This window comes from Patella vulgata, chromosome 5 (genome assembly GCF_932274485.2).
Source record: "Patella vulgata chromosome 5, xgPatVulg1.2, whole genome shotgun sequence".
In the NCBI taxonomy this organism is placed as follows: domain Eukaryota; kingdom Metazoa; phylum Mollusca; class Gastropoda; family Patellidae; genus Patella; species Patella vulgata.
Window position 1 is genome coordinate 27,693,058 of NC_065883.2, and position 21,271 is coordinate 27,714,328.

The following is a 21,271-nucleotide window of genomic DNA, read 5'->3' on the forward strand; positions in this document are numbered from 1 at the left end:
TTCGTATTGAAGATTTTCATTTGCTCGCATTAAAGATTTCATTTTATCCTTCTCATTCATTTTAAAAACATCGTTTTTTATTTCATCAAAAAGTTTATTTAATCGTATTTTATCATTTTACCTTTCATTAAAAAGTGCGTTTTATAGTGCACGTATAATGAAGAAATGAAATGAAATGAAATGGGGTTTAACGTCATACTGTTCTGCTCCTATATATGCTGGGCTAATGAAGACGGGCATACGCCGTACAGTGTGCTATGAGGGAAATTTTGCCCGGGCAGCGGCACTATCGCCTACTCTTATATCGAATTCCAACTGTCAAGGGATCTTTTACGTGCATTCCAATGTATACACGGGACCTTGGTTTTTCGTATCATCCGAAGGACTAGACAGCTGTCCTTGTCAGGCCCCCCGTCCTGCATCACTGACAAGGGGGAACCAGTATAATAAAGAGCTCGTCGCTTATAAAGTGTTTTCATTTCTTTTTATTTCATTTTGAACTCTTCGTTTCTCGAATTAAGGATTATATTATTTTATCGTTTTAGAGATGTTATTTTATCGTATTAAAGAATTCCTTTTCCTAGTTTTTTTTATCACAGTAAATGTTTTATCACCCTATATAAAAGTTTTGTGTTACCATTTTATATGCATGAAAGATTGTGCAGTTTTCTTATTTCTTTTTATCGTGATAAATGTTTCTTTTTATCATTGTGAAAACACTTTATCATATTAAGATTCTGTTTCATTTTATCACCCTAGAAATTTGATGTTACCATTTTATTGTATTAAAGACTGTTTTCTTAATTCGTTTTATCGTGGTAAATGTTATATTTTGTCACCTTAAACGTTTTATATTAACACTTTATCGTATTAAGATTCTGCAACTGTGAACGCGGTTATGTAATTTAAAAAGAAAATGGCGTGTTCCCACTTATAGCCCGTTCAGACGCTTATTTTTAAACCAGTTCATAATCGCTGGGGTTTTTAAGACAGCATCGTGTTGCGTTCACACGTACTATAAGCCAAACCAGTTTAACTATTCTGACCTCTTCGGTCGGAGGTTAGAGTTAACTGCGCATGGGTAGCTTCATATTCTTTATTCGGTTCTCGCACGCTTTCGATAACATTGGCACTGTCTGACCCCAATATTTTCACATGAATGGAACTAACTGCGTACTGCGCATGCTCGAAGCAAGCTGTAGCTGAGGTTTTTAAGCCAACCCGTTCAGACGGCTAAGATGAACCAGTTTAAAATAAAAAGCCTCCTCGAAGCCAGGTCGCGAGCAGGGGTTATTAAACTGGTTTATTTGCCCCACATTTGCGTTCAGACGCTTAAGTTAAACTGGTTTAACGATCCCCGGGGTTTTTAAACCAGTTCAACTTAAGCGTCTGAACGGGCTATTAGCCGACAGGCTTTGATGTCAAATTTTGCCGCTAATCCAGAGTTAATCCTAGAACAATGGTGTTATAAACTATAGTCCATATCTTTTTTAAGACTAAAACTGTATTGATTTTAACAAATTTAACTTTTATTAAATAACATTAAATAGCTTACACATATAAAAATATATTGATTTTAACAAATTTAATATTTATTAAATAACATTAAATGATTTACACATATAAAAATATATTGATTTTAACAAATTTAATATTTATTAAATAACATTAAATGATTTACACATATAAAAATGCATTACAATTTACACATTTAACTTTTATTAAATAGCATTATATAATTTATAAATAAATGCCTTACAACATAACAATCATTTTACAGCCCCACTAAATAGGAAATATTTGTTCCATACAGATTTACACTTTCAAATGTTCAATTCTTGTATCAAGTTGTCGATATTTCTTAACTCGAGGCCTTTTGGTACCACCAAATAATATCTGTGAAATGGTGATTTCGACATAGGATTGTTCTTGTTTTATTAAGTTAACCTAAATATTAACCTGAACGTTTGCCATTTTAAAATAAATATAATTTCGACACAGATCGACCATCTATTTATATTAATATAGTGAATTGAATTCATGTTTGAAATCATAACGCCGGCATGAACTGTGTTCAAAATGTCATTAATTAGTTGGTTAATAAATTTTATTAAGAGGGATTAAGAGCTCATTAATGCTGAACACTAGTGAACAGTTCTTGAGTGACTACTTTTAAACAGACTATAGTTTTAAGATCAATCAAAGGAATAACAGTCTGCCGGCTAAGTGGGAACACACCAAGAAAATACCTCACACAAACTCTAATTTACCCTTTGTTCTATAGATTGAATTACGAGGTGTAGTAATATTAATCGGTTGTTGACCTTTAAATCTGCATTATAATTATAATCCATTTAACAGTAATTTAATGTAACAATTAAGTTGTTGACCTACAATTAGATTAATAACAATCTCTCCATAATAAATATGTTATTACCATGAGATAATAATTAATTATGTTACACGTGACACTGATATAAATTAAATATAAGAATTATTGGTTCTAAACTTTACATTCGTTTTATATGTATGTACATGTACTTATTGCATTAAAACTTTAATTATCACTTTACCTGTTAAAAGTTTAGCTTTACACTTATATGGGGAATGAAGGACATTTATCTGCATTTGATTGTGTAGAAAGTTTTAAATACATGCGATGGGGAACTGTCTATTGTATTTATGGGTTCCATTCATCAATATTTTTTACCTTTATGTAATATTTAGGACAATAAATCTATCGTTTCCTGTATGTATAACATCATGATTTGTTAGATAAGGTGTTTATGATAGATACAATTTGTGATATAATTTAATCAAGGGTCCACTTATCGATATGACGATTTATCGAGGGGGGGAGATTTGTCTCAATAGCTCCTTAAACCTAAGTTGTAAAACGTTAATAGTGTTAAAATACCTGACACAACCTTTATCTACGTAGAAAATTGTATACTCCAGGAGAATATATGGAAAATTATTCGAAATTTTCTATCATCCCTTTAGGTTGGGAAAGTAATCGGTTCAAGTACATCCAATATGTGACGTGGATCTACATTCTTGTTGGAACACTTGGTAGGTCTTATAAAACGTGGAGAAAAAAAAAAAATTGTTGGACCCTCCATTGAATTTTTGTATTTTAACTGAATATTTCTGGTTGATGAAATTTCTAAATTTGGATTTTGTTTAAACATACACTATGCAAGAGCTAAATCTGCCTATTGCAGGTCTTTCTTTAGGCCTGAAATGTTATACAAACTATTAATTAGACATTTATTAACAAAACAAGACTATAATCGACTCTCGATGGCATCGGATACCCGAGATTTTAACTAGATTAAAACGGTTCGCCATTTAAAAATTTAATTCAAAAATGGGAAAGCGAGGTTAAGTCTCGATTATACCAGTGCCCTGGTTACCACCATGTACAGATCTTGTCAAAACTACAAACAATGATAATTTGGCTGAGAATGAAGTAATTTGTCTGAAATTTTCAACATTTTCTTTTTTCATCATCTATTTTTGAATTATTATAGCAAGAATGACCAACTCTTTATTAAACTCTTAACTAATGTATCTTTAAGGAAATAAAATGTGAAATTCCGGTGTCTAATAATGTAACAGTGGGGGTTCTTACAGCCTAAAGATCCGGGAATAAAGGTTGAATATATAGAATGTACTTTTATCAAATGTATTTTTGTCTCAAATTTGTTCAAATCTATTAAATCTAGCTTACGTTATGGCGATTTTACGTTTACATTGTAAATGTGACATACGAGCCAGTATTAATGTAATAAGTACCCTGGTCATTGTTGAAGACAACCAAGATTTTCTTTAATCTTCTTCTTAGTTAGTTGTATTTTACGTCCGCTTCCACCGAGGTGATATCGCAGACAACTTTCTTTAATCCCGGTCGTTTTCTTTATTAGTGTGCACTGACCTTATGGCTATCTTTCGAAATATGGTTCAGCTTAGATCATTTTGGTAATTTATAGTTTATTGGTGAAGTTTGTTTGTGTTTAATTCTGTGTTATCCCCAGATATCATTTTTCTTAAACTGTCCACGAAGAGGGCCTCCTCGAAGATAAGGATATCCGTGGTGGATTTGTGGATGTATTTATTATAATATGTATAGTTTCAGATAATTATATATTCATTAAGTCTACATTGCATAAACATTTGAACTTGGCGATGGGGGTCTGACCCCTTTCTAAACTAATCTTGCTAATCTTATTATCATAATATTAAACACTTATATTTTCCCCCCATATATGTCTGTAATACTCACCCTTAATTTAGCCTCGATCATAAACTACCCTATACTCTGCAGTTACACGCCTAACGTAACTAGTGATCAAGGCTATTGATATAGATTTATTAGCGTGTTAAACAATAAGATTCATTAGTGTCATGCAATCAAACCTTACTTGTCCGGATTGTTCGAGTACAGGTGAAGTAGTCTTGAGATCAGGTCGTAAAGAGTGTTGAAATTTGACGCTGCACGAGTGGGTAATTTAGAATATAAAGAAAGAGGCGAGACGAGTGGTATGACGTATTATTGTTTATCATGATATAAGTGTCATATAATAACGAGATTATAGAAGAGAAAGGTGGGATATTAACTAGTGTATATTAGATATATCATAGTTTAGAATACCTAGTAAAAGTGTTGAATATAAGACCCTGTGTGGTATATTGACTGGGTGATTTTGAGGTTATATCGTGTTGTATTGGGTTTAAACATCAGTTTATAGGATTATAGGCCTACCGATAACATGTAAGTAGTATTAGTATTATATTCAACACTCAACGCTTATTACTTTCATCAGGGGTTAAACATGGCTTTGATTATATCAGAACTTCGCCAATAAATGAAGAAGTTAAATTAGATTTTATTTTTAGATAAAGTGCGGACCCATACCCAACCTAGTACATGACACCCATAACCATATTTATAAACGGAAACAGTGCAATTTTTCTTCCATAATTTTTTTTTAAATATGAGACTTTTAGATTAAATGTATTCACTTTAATAAATTTTAATATTTGATAAACGGAAAGCCATCTTATGTTGTACCTTAATTTTATTTTTATGAGAATGTTAGAGTTAGACTAAACGTTTTAACTTTAATATTCATACTGTCATATTGTCACACGGCAGCTCGTTTTTTTTTATGTACAAATAGTTAAACTGTTAAAAAAGAAAACCAACGTTTCAAACTAACGCCCACCAGCGAATATACTCATACAGGGATTATTATTTATTTTTTTGGTATTTCTTTAATCAATAAAAATATGTGACTTATCTCATGTCTTCATACGGTGGCAGACTATTTTAATAAACCACGTATGAAGTGTTTGCTTTATATGATTAAAGGATGAGGCATGTAATATAGACTGAATTTCACATTAAAACAACATTATGGCAATGACGTAATTATTCCGACCTGGGGGGCCAAAAAATATTCAATCATTTATTACGAACATGAAAGCCGAGCATTCAAAATATAAAATATTGGTCAACTTCGTTCACTTTGAGCAGAGTACACCGCCATAGAATAATAATGTATTTTAATGAGGGAAGTGTTTCTACATGCTATATTAGTTGAACGTAGTAAAGGATTAAGAATGGTCTCAATGGTTCAGTGAGTATAATCTAGATGTTCGCTTAGAAAACGAAAAACCGAAGTGCACGTAAAATAAGCTTTGGCAGTTGAAATTCGTTGAGGAGGCGAACCGCCGTTATCCAGGTAGATACCCCTCATTAACACATACTGCATGGCGTATGCCGTCTTTATTATCCCAGCTGACACAGAAAACTAAGACGTTAAAACCCATTTAATTTCATTTCAAGCGGAAATGCCGCTGTCCCGACACTGTATAGCGTATTTTATTATCCTGGTTGGTGTAAAAAAAAGTAGGACTTTAAACCCTATTTCATTTCTCAAAAGGGAGCCATAGTGGTTCAATGAGTAAGACATTGGCTCGCTAACATAGAGGTCACGTGTTTGATCCACGTTGGGGTTTTCCGGCGTGGTTCCTCCTTGTCAGTGGTGGAGGGCCTGGTAAGGGACAACGTATAGTCGTTCGGATGGGATAAAAAACCTAGATCTCGTGTACATATTATTGGCGTGCACGTTAAAGAACCCCTGTCAGGGCAAAATGTCCATTGGAATACACTGACTGACGTGTGTCCGTCTTCATTATCCAGATCGGAGCAGAACAGTAGAAGGTTAAACCCTATTTCATTTCATTTCATTTCTCAACACCTATGCTGCATAGTATATATGACAACAAATCTGTGATTTTGACATAATTATTTAAATGATTGAGTTTTGTGTGGTAAGGGGAGCCACGGTGGATAGGTGGTTAAGACGCTGGCTCGCTGGTTCGATCCCTGCATTGGCCGAGAAAGTTCATCTGGATTTTCCGACGTGGTTTCCCCTTGTCAGTGGTGCAGAACGGAGGGCCTGACAAGGACAGCTGTCTAGTCCTTCGGATGAGACGAAAATCCGAGGTCCCGTGTATACATTGGAATGCACGTAAAAGATCCCTTGGCAGTTGGAATTCGATACAAGAGTAGGCGATAGTGCCGCTGCCCGGGAAAAATTTCCCTCATAGCACACTGTATGGCGTATACCCGTCTTCATTAGCCCAGTAAAGGAGCAGAACAGTAGGACGTTAAACCCCATTTCATTTCATTTACTTGTGGTAAGAATCTAGATTGTGACATGCGTTAAACAGAGAGAATCCACTGGCAGTCCACTCTTTCGCCACATAGAAGATTTCTTTCCTTTTTAAAAATGTATATATTATGTGAACTAATTTGACCTGTATTTTATAATAAGGCTACAAATTGTATAAGAACGTGTAATAACATTAATAATCCCACTAAAATTTAGTAACATGTCTAGATCTAGACAATTAATTTTCTATGGGGAGGTCTAATTAATGTTAGTCTGTATTCGTTTACTATACAATTACTGCGAAAAAAAACATCATTATTACGTGATGTATATTTCTATATAGTTCTTCTTGTCATAAAGACAGTAATAATAATAATCAGTGTTAGAGACGATTGACACGCATGGAGACGCAGGTAGAAAACTATGGAAGCCTATAACTACCATTCATAATTTCTACTTTTCGCCTCTTCAGAACACGAAAGTCGAAAAGTAGAAGTTACGACAAAATGTGAGGCGACAAGACGGTATACAAGCCAAAATGCAAGTCGAAAAGTAGAAATTAAGAAAAAAACGGGGGGCGCTATTATCGCGGTGTGTTATTTCTTAATTTCCTATTTTCGAGTTGATTTTGGCTTGTATACCGTCTTGTCGCCTCACATTTTGTCGTAACTTCTACTTTTCGACTTTCGTGTTCTGAAGAGGCGAAAAGTAGAAATTATGAATGGTAGTTATAGGCTTCCATAGAAAACAGATACCGTTAGTCGTACATAGATTGATTTTAAGTTAATAGTCTATAATAAAATAAACGGTAGCTGGCGGGGTATTTTTTTTTTTTTTTTTAGCAGATTCTTGCAAAAGTGGTATTTCGTTCCTTCTCGAAATCCCCGCGAATACAAAATATTTTCAAACTGAAACAAAATGATCGAGGCCTAGTTTAGATATCTTATCATCGTGTTGATAACAATCAAGGACGTTAACCAAACACCCACTGAAACACTTGCAGTCTACAACACACATTTGACATTATCCCATATACGTTCTGGGGATATAGCCCCCTCGTCTGTGAATAAATTCAAATACGACTGAAATTACCCAGTTTTATCTAAGAATGTCAATTGAGATCATCGGCTGAAAACTTTCTGTTGACCCACCCAATCCGTCTATATATATAGTGAAAGTCTATCTGATCAAGTAAATTGTCACAATGACAATTTGAATAGTTTGAAAATATCCGTTGTTCGAAGACTAAGTAATTACGTAATTGCTTCAATTATTAAAAGTTGTAAATAACAACATTATACGACGGCAATATCGGGTGAGCGACCACTATAACTCTACCATTGCGTTGTTGCCCACTCGACTCCACGACTCCTCTGTACATGTACACTGTTCGTGTCATAAATTGTTCAAAAATTCAACATGTTGGCCTAGTAATGTCTAATGTGTGTTTGTTTATATCATTTTCAAAAAAAGAAAAGAAGAATAAAGTGTGTTAATTTACCACGTTTGAATTTGATTTATATGGGGGACACTGGCTAAATAAGATTATTTATTAACCCATTAGAGGTATCAATGTGTGTTAAACTCTGTTGTTAATAAAGTACTTGTATTGAAAGGGTTAATCCGTCTGGTATAAATGTTTAAATCTAGGTAATTTCTGTCAGAGAAATGTCCACCTTGATCAACGTTAAATATGAAGTCAGGTGGGTCAAACCGTGTTAGTATTAATCATTATATTAAAAGTCAACGAACTGACAGGTCGTGAAATTTGCAATCTGTTGTGTCAACTAAGTTTAAACAATCCCACTCCTTAAAATCTCCCGTGAAACTATGATATCAAATCTTTTGAAAGAAAATTAACATGTATATGTACTTTGAATACATGAGAGTCGATGGAACTGGATGTACACTATTATTCTGCCAGCGACCGTTATGTCTAACCAGATATTGTGTGCCAGGGGTGTTCAACAAAATTAGATACCAAAAATTATGATGGTACACCTGACAAATTATCATTGTTGTGTCAAATTATTTGATATTTGTTGGGAGGTATAGCTATCCATAAACCTAGCGTTTTCCCTTTTTCTCCACAGTTTCAATAACAGATAGCAGAAGCATTTAAAATCATCATTATTAATTGTGTTTGTTTATGGTGGATTAACCTGTTTTAATAATAATTTGTTGAAACTATACGAGATTCGGCAGTTTTCTTTAAGATGATCGAACAGGTCATTGTTTTAGTGTCCTATTCCTCTCGCGCCAGAGCATATTGTTGGGACTACTTCCGGGAAGCATTCGTCCTTTTCATTTACCAAGAAATAAAATCTGTTTAGGACTCGGCCAAAAAAAACCAAAAAAAACAAAAAAACATGAATTCTGCATTATTAACATATTTCAGTCTTAGTACGACCCCAACTTCTTGAATTTTCCATATGAAAATAGAAGCACTATATCTGTAAACGGCCCACTGTATATATATTATGACATGAACATTATAATATCTTTATTTTAATGCATAAGGCGATATTTTGTGATAGAATTTTGGGCTCATGAAGTTTGTAGTCTACCAAGATCTTGTTTTAAACTGTAGCTAGCCATTGAACCATGTCTAATTTTAGAATTCCTTTTCCTGCAGGTAGTTTAATATATAATTAATTGTAATGACCATTTAGTTGTTAATCACGTCTGTGCCGGGATTATTTATCCATTATGCTGCAAAATTTAGAAATTATTCCCCAAATCTTCATTAAATAATTAATACTAATGGCCGCCACGCCTTGGTCATTTCCACCCTCTGTTGATATCAAAGCAATTGGTTAGTATATTATTTTACCCATATTGATTCATCGTTGAATGCATTAGTTCAGTAATCCTATAGCGATAATATTTGAACTAATGCTCTGCGATTGTGTTAGATACAAAAGAAAAGCCACGGGATATTGTCGATGCTTTTCTTATCATGTCCTTAAAGTTCGAACTTATGTGGTATGTTTAAAGGCTGTATCACATTCACCACATTGATTTTTATAAATAATAGGACCCCCCGCCCCCTTTATTCCCTGCAAGAGTTTCCACTGTGAGGTTGTAAATGGCCCTCTAATCAAAGGTGTTAAGTTTCAATTGTATTTGATTGTTATTTTTGTTGCATATTCTGTATATATTTGCCTACAATTCACATACCTGTATCATTTGCTTGATAAAGACGAGAGTATCCTCGTCGAAACGTCGCTTTGTATTAAACTCAGTAATTGTCTATCCATAAAATTGTACCTTGTGTTAATATGTTCAATTACTAAATGCCAATCAAAGAAGGCACCACAGAGCATCTTAAAATTCAAGAATTATATCGAAATAAATCTCTAAAATAATTGTCGATTTTCGACATCGATTATCAGTGTTATTATTTAATACTTACTATGTATTAATATAAATTCCAATTTTATACGCAACCAAAGTATTACCTCAATATGCGGTAGTTAATTAGTATCGGGAACTAATTTAAAGACTATTATGATGTTCTAAATGACCAGACCTATAATCTTGTTTTATATGATGATATTATTAATAGATCCCTCTTATATTATATGCCAGGTGGAAATAAACAATACATATAACAGGCGTTGATTAAAAATAATTAATATAATCAGGAATAATGAGATACGTTTATTAAAGAGGTATTTCACCTGCGTATTCCTGAACACTGACTATTGGAATAGCTCCCAGATTTGCCAGGAGAAGCATCAGTGGAGCGATCAAGGACGCATGTCTCGTCGCTGGCGTGGGATGAAAACCCAGAAGCGGTTTCAACTAAAACGGGCATCATTTTGTTAACGTTGACTAAAGATGTTTTTTAGTTCTGCTTTATGATCTTTCGTCGACTATCAAAAATCCTTTTATGTTGACTCACGATCAACCGGGTTAGGAAATGAAAGAAACTTACTATGTATTTGCATAATATAAGAACAAATGTAAGGAGCTTGTTAACATATAAGATTTATATACAGAGTTTGAATTGCATATTTCGGCACGCTGAAATAACATGTTGACGAAAAAGAAAGATGTAATTATGAACTATCGTTGCACTTGTAACGTGCTCTTGAATATGATATGGTTGTTAAATGGTTGGGTTTTTTTCTCGGAGATTGAAATACACGAGGGCCTTACAGTCTGGCACGAAATTGATAACCTCTTCACATTTTATGATCAACGATAAATTCTTTGAATAAATGCTAAGCTCAAACCAAAATGAAATAAATATGCTAGAGATAGACATGGGAATCTGGCTAATATACTTAGATTAGCCACATTAAACAATACAGTTAATTGAAATGAACTTTTCTGCATTAATGAAAACTGATATGTGCTATGCACTGACGCGGGATAACCGCACCGGAAAATCCCAGGGACTTTGTCGGCCAACAGCGGAATCGAACTCGGTACCTCCTGGGATTCGATCCCTTTCTTAACCGAGTAAGTTCTCTGTGGATTACGGTGCATTATAGGAGGTATCGCATGCAAAAGCTTGTTGTCGTTCGAATGATACGAAAATCCGTTCTGTACACCATCGGCAGCACATTTAAAGATCCTGAGAGAGACTGTTTGCATAAGCCCGATTGGTGCAGAAAAATAGGATGTTAAGCTCTATTTCTATTTCATGTCGTTATTGTGTATGTCTCTTTTATTCAGAAAAACGTCACTGTATGAGTGGGCAGTTTAATAATACTAAAATAATTTCATGAACAAATAACAAGATATCTCATTTAACAGGAAGACAAACAAGGGACATAATATGAGGGGTGATTAATGTATAAGGTCAAAGAGCCAACAATAACAAGGTTTTATAACAATATTATCAATATGTAATTAATAACATTGAGTGTTTTTGCAGGTATGGGGATTATATGTATATGTTTGTGATGAGATTAAGAGAGTTTTGTTAATTATCCACCTGTGTATTATTATATACCTTACACAATGGGATATATCAATGTCAAATGTAGTTATGATTTTCATTAATAAAAAGATTATTTTCGTCATTAGATATCCATTTATAGAATGGTTCTATTTATAAATAAAAGTTCATATTCAGAATTTTGAAGAATAAAATGCAAGTCTTAGTAGACGCAAACTATATTTGAATTTGGATTTTATGCCGCAGAGTATTCAAATTAATAATGCCAATTAACACTGATATTTTACACAAATTTAACTAGTAAGTTAATTAAGGGAACCCCTCAAAATTGAACAATCTTCTTCGTCATTGTTTACAATCCATGTTCACATTTGGTTAGGAAAGAACTTTGGAAAATATTAAGGGGTTTGCCTGTTGTTTAATCGTTTTACAATGACGGAATATTGTTTCAACTTTTGGGCCGACTCCGTGTTAGCATGCTATGCCGATTTGAATAGTGATTCTGCTATCTTTTTGAATAAGCCACAAATATATCTGGAATTAAATCATACAGAACGTCCCTTATTTGTGACCATATTGCTTTAAATGTCAACTTGCAATCAATCTGCAGATAAAGTCCATATTCTTGTTTTTCATAACTTGTGGATGAAATGTATGACCTTGAAAGTGTGTTAACTGTGTGTTCATGTAATATGTATAATAATAACACAGTGTACATAACCTGTCTCTGACTACTACACCTATCTAATTACTATATAATTTATAAACTAATTCTATCTTAGATTGTATTTAGTTTACAGCTAATAGAATATCCGATATTTACAGAGATAATACAGGTGCCCTTGAAGTCTTGTAGATATATCTGGCGGCTACAAAAAACTATATCAATTTTTTAGTTTTGTTCTTTATATCGATTATAAATTAGAATTGAAATGAAACGAAGGGAGGTTTTAACGTCTTACTTTTCTGTTCCATCCAAGCTGATGAAGACGAGCATACGCCATACAGTGTGCTATGGGGAACATTTTGCCCGAACAGCACCGGTATACTTCCTACTCTTGTTTCGAATTCCATATGTCAATGGTTCTTTTACGGGCACGCCAATGTGTACACGGAGCCGCGGTTTTTGTCCCAACCGAACGAGTAGACGATGTTCCTGATAAAATGGAAAGAATATAAAAGGTCACCACCCTTCCATCAAATGGCATAATTAAACTAACCTAAAATCCCCCCCCCTCTCTCTCTCTCTCTCTCTTTCTCTCTCTCTCTCTTGATTTTAACCACCTCATTTTATGACACAAAACTTAATGAGTTTCTTTTTTTCCTGATCGGGCCGTGATGTTCTTCATGGCTTGTGGGATATTGTTAATCAGTTCTAATACCCAATTATAAGAGGTTACCATGAAACACTCAGATGTATAAAACTCTGACGCAGACATTACACTGATTTCTGTTGTTTAGTCGGTCATATCAAAAGACTGGAAGTGGAGACGGGATGTCTGTAAACAATTCCACCCGATTAATCTGTAGAGTGGATTTTCGGATTATCTCCCACAGTAATGTTTATACCGGAGAGAAGTTAAGGATTTGATATGATTAACAGTGACGATAATACAAAGAGATTAATAAGGTTAGATTAAGGCGAGGACTGATTCAATCTCAGATTCACAGAGTAAACCGTAGTTCGCTCTTGCTTGTAGCAGGCGTCACGTCAATTCTTGTTACACTCTTAGGATCGCCATTTTAGTTTTTTGGGATTTTTTAGTCATACTTTACTATAGTGAGTTGCTGGTAAGTCGATTTCCTGAGTCATAAAATGTTACCAAATTTAGAATACTATTTTCTACAAAAGATATATTATTTTTAGATTGTGATAAGCATTTTTTTTTAACATGATAACTACTGAGGTGAACTCTCTGTCTTGTTGAGATATTGCCATTTTGACCATTAAAGATACATTATGTAAGATTACGATAAAGAGCTAGCCATTTGCTATAATAATTCGAAAATAGATAATGTAAAATGAATAATTTGAAAATTTCATTCAAATTACTCTACTGCGAGCGACGATATTAGCCTCTGAAGGTTTGACAAGACGTGTGCAATAATTTCAACCACTCGCTACTCCATTTTTAAATTAAATCAAAATATGGCTGAACCGTTCTAACCTATTTAATATCGGAGAAATCCGGTGCCATCGAGAGTTGATTAGGGTCTGGATCAGTTAATTAATGTCTAATTTATAATTTAGAAAACATTTCAGGCCTAAAGAAAGACCTACAAAAGGCAGATTTAGCTTTTGCATAATTTATGTTTAAGGGTGCGTGAAGAGAATAGAAATACTGAGCTCTACTAATTTTATTGCTAGGAAAATTGGAAATCCAGAGCCTCATTATTTTTTATATTTATATTATAACTCATGGGGCTGGACTAAAGAAATGAATATTCTATGCAAAATTATTGAATATAAATAACGGAGTCCAGATTCGGATCCATCACGCCTATTGTATACGCGCTGGATTTGTGACGGACTTTATTGTTGTACTTTATAAGAGTATATCTTTTCTTTTTATTTATTGTCAATAATTAACTAAAACATATCGACAATGGGTGTGCTAATCTGGCCATTCTAACAAAAGAAACAAGTACATAATTTGCTTCACATTGACATTCCCTTCGTTCCACTTCTAGGTTTGGCTGAGGTAATATATTAATTGGCTGCGGGAGAGGACCAATACGACGAAGTTTTTGTGTGAAATAAGAAATCATTCGTAACCTTTGGTCCACATATACTTTTAATATTGAAACGTTTTCTGTAAGCTTTTCGTGACTCTGCGCAATAAAGGATTTCAGATTTATCCACATGAATTGATTAATTATGACAAGCCAAATGTGTTGATCAAGTTTTAATTGTTTCTCGATAATGCGATACTATATATCCACTATGCAGAATAGCCAAAACACTAATTGGTCCATGTTTTACGCTATTTGCGTCATAAATGTACATATTATGTGATGTTATATTTTGGACATTAACAGCATATTTTGATAAGCATCATTTTTATTATTGTTTAAAATTCTCTACTTATTATCTTTTGTCAAGAAGCGTTAAAATATTCTCGTGTAAAAACGAGTTGACATCACAGGCTATTGTCTTTGTAAATTCATTCAATAGGTTTTGATTATCGATATGACGTCATTTCCTCTTTCTGTCATTTTCTTATAAAATGAAATAGGTTTGGTTTTTATTGTTGTTCATTGTTCTTGTTTTGTCCGCAGACAGTTCGGGGTTAGACTAGGTTATGTACTGCACTGAAGTTGTTGTATAATTTTATTTAAACGGTAATTTATTTAGCGCAAATTAAAATGTTTGATAGTCGTTTAGTTTTTAAAGCTGTTATTTTCAGCAACGGTTAGGGTTTAACTTGGACTTTTTGAGAAAAAAAAAGAAATTGTTTCTTCCCTCTTTATTATTTGTATTTCATTTAGATTTTAAGTTATGTTTCGTAGTATATAGCCTACACATTTATTTATATATAAACTATGTCATTTGTATTTTTCAGGTTATGAAAATGACGTAATATTTGATCCCTGAAAATCTCAGAATGTGTGATATTCTGTTCAGTGAAAAATGATAACATTAAAACCATCTTGAATTTCATGAGGTAATGTCGAAATCTGATAACGATACACCACCGCATACGTCATCAAGACCTGCATGCATGCCTAGCAACAAGGACGACGGGTTTCTCCCGCCAATAAATTTTCGGGGAACACCGAGCAGTGATTCTGATTCTGACTGTCGGCGAAATGGGCAATTTTCATCCAATGAGAATTCATCTTTGTCGTCAAGTCCAGTGAAACTTCCGAGTATTGGGCGCTCTTTTTCTACGAGTGTGTCTAGTTTGCATAAAGGGTTAAAGGAGAAAGATCGAAGGGAGATAATATGTCGTTCACCAAGTTGTCCGTCAAACATAGGATTATCCACGACCAGGCAGTTAGATTTTACACCCGAAAACAAAACCACAAGACGGGATAGATTTGAAAACGATGATGACGACGATGATGATCTCCGACTACCGTCTATTTTTCAAGACCGGAAGTCGTCTGTTGCTAGTTATGTGACACCGCGTAATACGAATAAAACTCGTACGAATAGCCAAAGTCGGCCATCATTAAAAGCACAGGATCCTAATCCAAAACACAATGGTTTCGACAAACACGAAAAGTATTCGCTGTGTTCAAACACAGACCCAGTGCCAGCAACGACACCTCGAAGTGAAAACTTGGATACTCATAGATCTACCACCCAATGTGCCCTTTTATTACCCTTACGTAATACGGAAACCAGAAAATCAAAACGGAAGCGGCGGAATGCCCACTATAGACAAAACACTCAATTGAGTACAAAATCTGAGAGTGCTGCGTGTGATGACGTCAGTAAAAAGGATGTTATAATACCGAGTAGTCGATCAGAATACAATGGTTATAGTCCAGTTCGGGAATTAGACGCTTCTCGTAACCTCTCAGAATCTGATGATCTCCATAGCGATATAAGCAGTGAAGGAAATCCCGTACACCCTTCGTATCACGTGACCAAGCATTCTAATAAACATCAAATGAGAATGAAGGACATGGCCCATGTTAAAGCTTGAATCTCAGTGCTTTCTGTGTAGCGATTTGTTAGAGAATTTTCTGTTTCTTACAACTGACCTGGTTGGCTATTGCTTGAAAATATAAGAACATAATGATTGTGTCTGGAATTAGGCCATTGGGTCTATATTTATTTGTGTGCTAAAAGAAACCCATTTTCGCTTTATGGATGGTGTTAATATAATTCCGTTCAATCTAAAGTATGTAATGGATTTCTCCCGAGAAGTGGCAAAATTAATCTTTCACTATCGCATTGGTGCGCGATTGTTCTAAAATCTAATATTCTCTGAATAGATCATAGCGTGGCTTTACTTTTAAAAAATGCCTAATTTCGACTGTAAGAACGTAAGCCAGGGAAAAATGGGACCCAATATGCCTGTTCTACAAATATATGCTCTGCAAAAATAAGAGTTTTGATTTTATGTGTGAAGAAATTATTAGTATATAATATTTTATTTAAATGTTTTTATTTTTATCTTTATGAAAAGAATGGATGTCTTTGCTGATGTCAGTATTACAATGTACAGTCGCAATTATATTATTGTATTAGTCGCATATAATTTAAGACCCATCGTTTCTCTGGATATTCTGCGCACCCCCTGTAGCCAATTCTATAACGGGTAATGGCATAATAAATTGGCGGCCCTGTCATCTATGCCGAAGGGAGGGCTTAAACATCCCATCCCTTGATTTACAAGAATAATCCCAGAACAGTACCTCCTAGATTATTTAGTAAAGCACTATGCATACAAGTCAGGCCGACAACCTACATAATTGCTATCCTGGTCAGGGAAATAATTAGAACAACTTGTATTAAAGTTCGTCGTGATCAAACGGACCGTCGGAATTTTCCCAACCCTTTAGAGATGGTGATCAAAAATTATTTTATTGGACAAACAACTGATCCCCAAGCAATAATCATGTTGTTCTTATTGGGAGCGACGGTCTTCGAAAACAGCTCAAGGCTCCGCCAGTTCAAGTACGATCTATATGAAACTTTGATTCTTTGCAGATATATATATATATTACCATGTCTTAAGAGGAGAGTGGCAGGAGCGATGGGTTTCTGTGAATGTCCATTAGTCAGAATCCTCAAATAACCTTCATTTCTTATATTATTATCATAATCATTATTTAAATGTATTTATCGTTAGCCTGTAGAAACAAAAACAAAAAACAAAAACAAAAAAAAATCGCTGTTACCAGATATTTAATACTTTATCGGGGTAACTCGTCAGTTTGTAATCTACGGATGCAAAAGTAGTTGAACTTTCGCACTGATAGGAAAAGATGTCGTTTTTGAGAAATGGGAATATGACCACGGGTTGGTACATCGAAAATATTTGCATTTAAAAACAAAATGAAGTATTTTTTGCTAAAAGGAGGTTATCATCTTTATCGACCATTTTCCCCACGTTGTATGTCTTATTTAATTTCCATTTATGAAATCATTTAATTGTTTGTTTGTCACTTATATCACTTTACCTGTAGAGTGTTTCGTCATCAATATTATTATTTATTTATTCCATGTGTACATAATATGGCATAAAGAAAATGGTTTGTCCAAGAATCTGTGATCGTGTAAATACATAAAATAGATTTGTAGCTAAAGGATCTTTATAATATGTAGTTGTATTGTGAAGGTAGGTGGCGGGAGAGGGGTGGGTGTGATATATTTTAAAGGGAAGTAATAGATACGTCTGGGGAACGGGGTACAAAATGAGATACTTTACAGAAAAAAAATAATTGTATTTAAGTTCGAAGCAATGAAATGAAATGGAGTTTTACGTCCTATGGTTTAGCCTCGGCTGGGCTAATGAAAACGGTTTCGTTCGAAGACTTAAATTAGTTTAAAAATTTAATGAATGTTGTGATCGTATATTCTGTCTTTGATTTTGATTCTTGAATGTACTACTTTAAGAAATTATGATTTTATTTATTTATTGTTCATTAGCTATTTTTGATTATTGAAGAAAGAAAACGACGAAATGAAAGAAATAGAATTAAATTATTATAATCTTGCACTATTTATTATATTTTTTAAATTAAATTATTTGTATGTTAAGTATAAATAACTAATCACGCCTCATCATAAAACCGTCCAATTGTATAATATAACTTTATGTACATTATTTATATAGTTACATATTATGTATATAAATGTCTTAATATATATCATTCCGTCCATACCTATTTTTTGTATACATGTACATGCATATTATAATTTTTACGAAAAGTGTTCATATACACGTTTGTATTTAGCATACCGTCCATATTTGTTTGTATATGTTTTGTTTTTTATGCAAATTATTCATATTAATTCGTCTATTTTAAACACTATGCTTTGGTAAATAATGATTTATGCTCCAATATACCAATGCAATATAGGCGGAACCAATCATAATTTATTTGATTTATAGAGTATATGTTTAGTACTATAGTTTATATTTGAAGCGGAATATATCGGAGTATTGTGGGAGAGAATGTTTTGTATGTTAATTTGGTATGTTTTAATTATTTATACATATATTTTATGAATTTGTTATTATTGTATGGCTGATAAACATGAACAAAATGGTAAATTGTTTATTTGTATGTTTGTTTGTTTGTTTGTTATGGCTGTCGTATCAAATGTTTCATTCATCCTTTATTAAAATTATATACAGTAATTTGAGTTTTTTGTTTTAGCATCTGTTATTTTCAGTAAATTTTATTTGCAAAACCCGATAAACTTATCCACGCTGTTCTTAGCCCGGATTTAAAAGTTTAATTGAAGCTTATAAATAGGTTTGTTTCATGTCGCGGTTTTATATCGTCACATGAATTTGGGATCACGCAGCTGACACATCATAAGAATTCTAATGACGATGTTTGAGGCCATCCAAGACAATGCCATTTTAATAGATGTCCATATCTGAAATCACGTTAATCGGCCAATAAAATGTACAAATGGTTTGATTTAGTTTTATTCCATCTGCCTGGTAAATTGTTATTCCATTACCTAACGTGCAGTCATTATACACTATTCTCAAAGACAGCAAGAACAGCTTTTTACGACCAACCGTGATTCACGGTGTTCACTGGAGCAGGAATATTATGTAACCCCTAGCATATATTGTATTTTTCTTAGTCTGGTTTCATCTTGTGAGTAGTGTGGGATGGGACGAAAAACCGCGGTCAATTCGTACACTTAAAAGAACCCCTGGCGATTGTGAAGTAGACAGGAACCCCGCTTAAAACGTACTGCATAGCATATACCCGTCTTTATTTCCCAGTTGGTGCAGATAAGTTGGAAGCTAAACCTTAGTTTCATTTTATCAAGAAAAATCCAAATCTAAATGGTTATGGAACAAAACAGATCTCTCCCACTTCCACCGGTCCTCCCGTAGCAGGGTAATATTAACACTTTGCGATAACATAAATATGTTAAACCAGATGTTTACGAGCAGTATTAGATTAAACTATGCGAAAACGTTTATCTGGAATTTGAAAGCATAATGTAATGCGATAGAACAGACAATTTAGAAGGCCGAGTAGTACTTAGGAATTTGGCAGCGTGTTTCCCCCTTGTCAGTGGCACAAGGCGGGGTACCTTTCAAGAATGGTGTCTAGAGGATTAGAAATTGTTCATAAAATTAACGTTAGATTCACATCATAACGTAAAAGTGACCATTACCATTCTTACGTAAAAGCAACTACATATGTAAAATTTTACCATTGTCGGACGCTAATACCTAAAGTTAACCAAAATGACGTAAAGTTTACCTAAATTTAGCGTCATGATGTTATCTGGAACGGGGGTCCCACGTAAAACCCTTGGCAGTTAAAATTCGTCGAAGAGTAGGCGGAAACCCGTTTCCGGTTGATGCAGAAAAATAGGACGTCAAACTCCATTTCACATTTCATTTTGTTAGGTTGTTTATAATGGCTATATGTACAGATCTTTAATACCAGACGAGAACAACTTGTTGTATGATTGTACTGGAAGATAAACCATGTTTTAAAATAATATCGCAATCAAAATATTTGTAGTACACAATGTAGTACAAAATTAACATCCACATTGGCTTCGGTGAAATGGCGTGTATGGCAAGACTGCTAAAGATGAATAAGATGCTACAGCACCACCCAGGTGACCAACCAACAACAGTAAAGTTACTAATCCCTATAATTAACGTGTGGGTGCGTGGGTTGGGGTTATTGGTCTAGCATTAGATCATAAGGCCTGCCGTTGATTCAAGTTTTGATCCTAAACTTGTCGGTGACAAGAAAGTTAATAGGCTCGCCTTTGAACCTCCCACTGCTCAAGACCTCAATGCGCATGCCATTTATTGAAATGTACCATGTATTGATTTTAGCCATTTGTAAGGGTGAGAGCAGCTGATATTGCGAACGATGGGAGATAACTATACTCTTGCCAATCCGCCCATTAAGGAGTACTTAACGAATCACCTGAACACCGTTTTATTTAGAACAGAATTTATTAACTAACCCAACGAAAATTCTATATTTCAGAGCCACTCAAAATGCAAATCTCTAATTTTATTTGGACGGAGCAGGACCCCATGTTTTTATCTTTACGGATCGTTTATAGCCTAAATATGTGTACATCAAATCGCCCGCTTTTAAACTTTAAACGGGTACTCCGTACGAGGATTAACTATTCTACCGTTTAAATAATAATTCAAAAACTTTATTTTAAATTTCTTTTTATTGTTATGGCAGGAGTGGATTTCACTACCCGGGCGCCCTTGAGTCGCTGTTCAGACATGTAAATCAGATACACGCGGCCATTCAGATATGCAAAATATTTATGTCACATTTTTAGACGCAAGTAAAGCATTCGACCGTGTCCATTACGTCAAATCATTCAGAGTTCTGATAAAAAGAGGTTTATGTCCACTTTTATGCCGATTTCTTTTAAACAGTTATATTTACCAAGCGATTCGCATAAAGTGGGATAACATGTTACTGAATCTTTTAATGTCAAAAATGGTGTGAAACAGGACAAACGAACACTGTG

At 34.1% G+C, this 21,271-nt stretch overlaps 1 protein-coding gene across 1 annotated transcript; it reads left to right on the forward strand.

The window, feature by feature from the left end:
- The first annotated feature begins 4,563 nt into the window (after positions 1–4,563).
- Positions 4,564–18,917, forward strand: LOC126821813 (uncharacterized). The gene is made up of 2 exons (XM_050550313.1): positions 4,564–4,774; positions 15,159–18,917. The coding sequence occupies exon 2, from the start codon at positions 15,264–15,266 to the stop codon at positions 16,248–16,250; it is 987 nt and encodes a 328-aa protein (XP_050406270.1). The 5' UTR covers positions 4,564–4,774; positions 15,159–15,263; the 3' UTR covers positions 16,251–18,917.
- Positions 18,918–21,271: the final 2,354 nt, after the last annotated feature.

What these genes read in the sequence shown, in the direction of transcription:
- LOC126821813 (XM_050550313.1), top strand. Translation starts at nt 15,264, where the DNA reads ATGTCGAAATCTGATAACGATACACCACCGCATACGTCATCAAGACCT.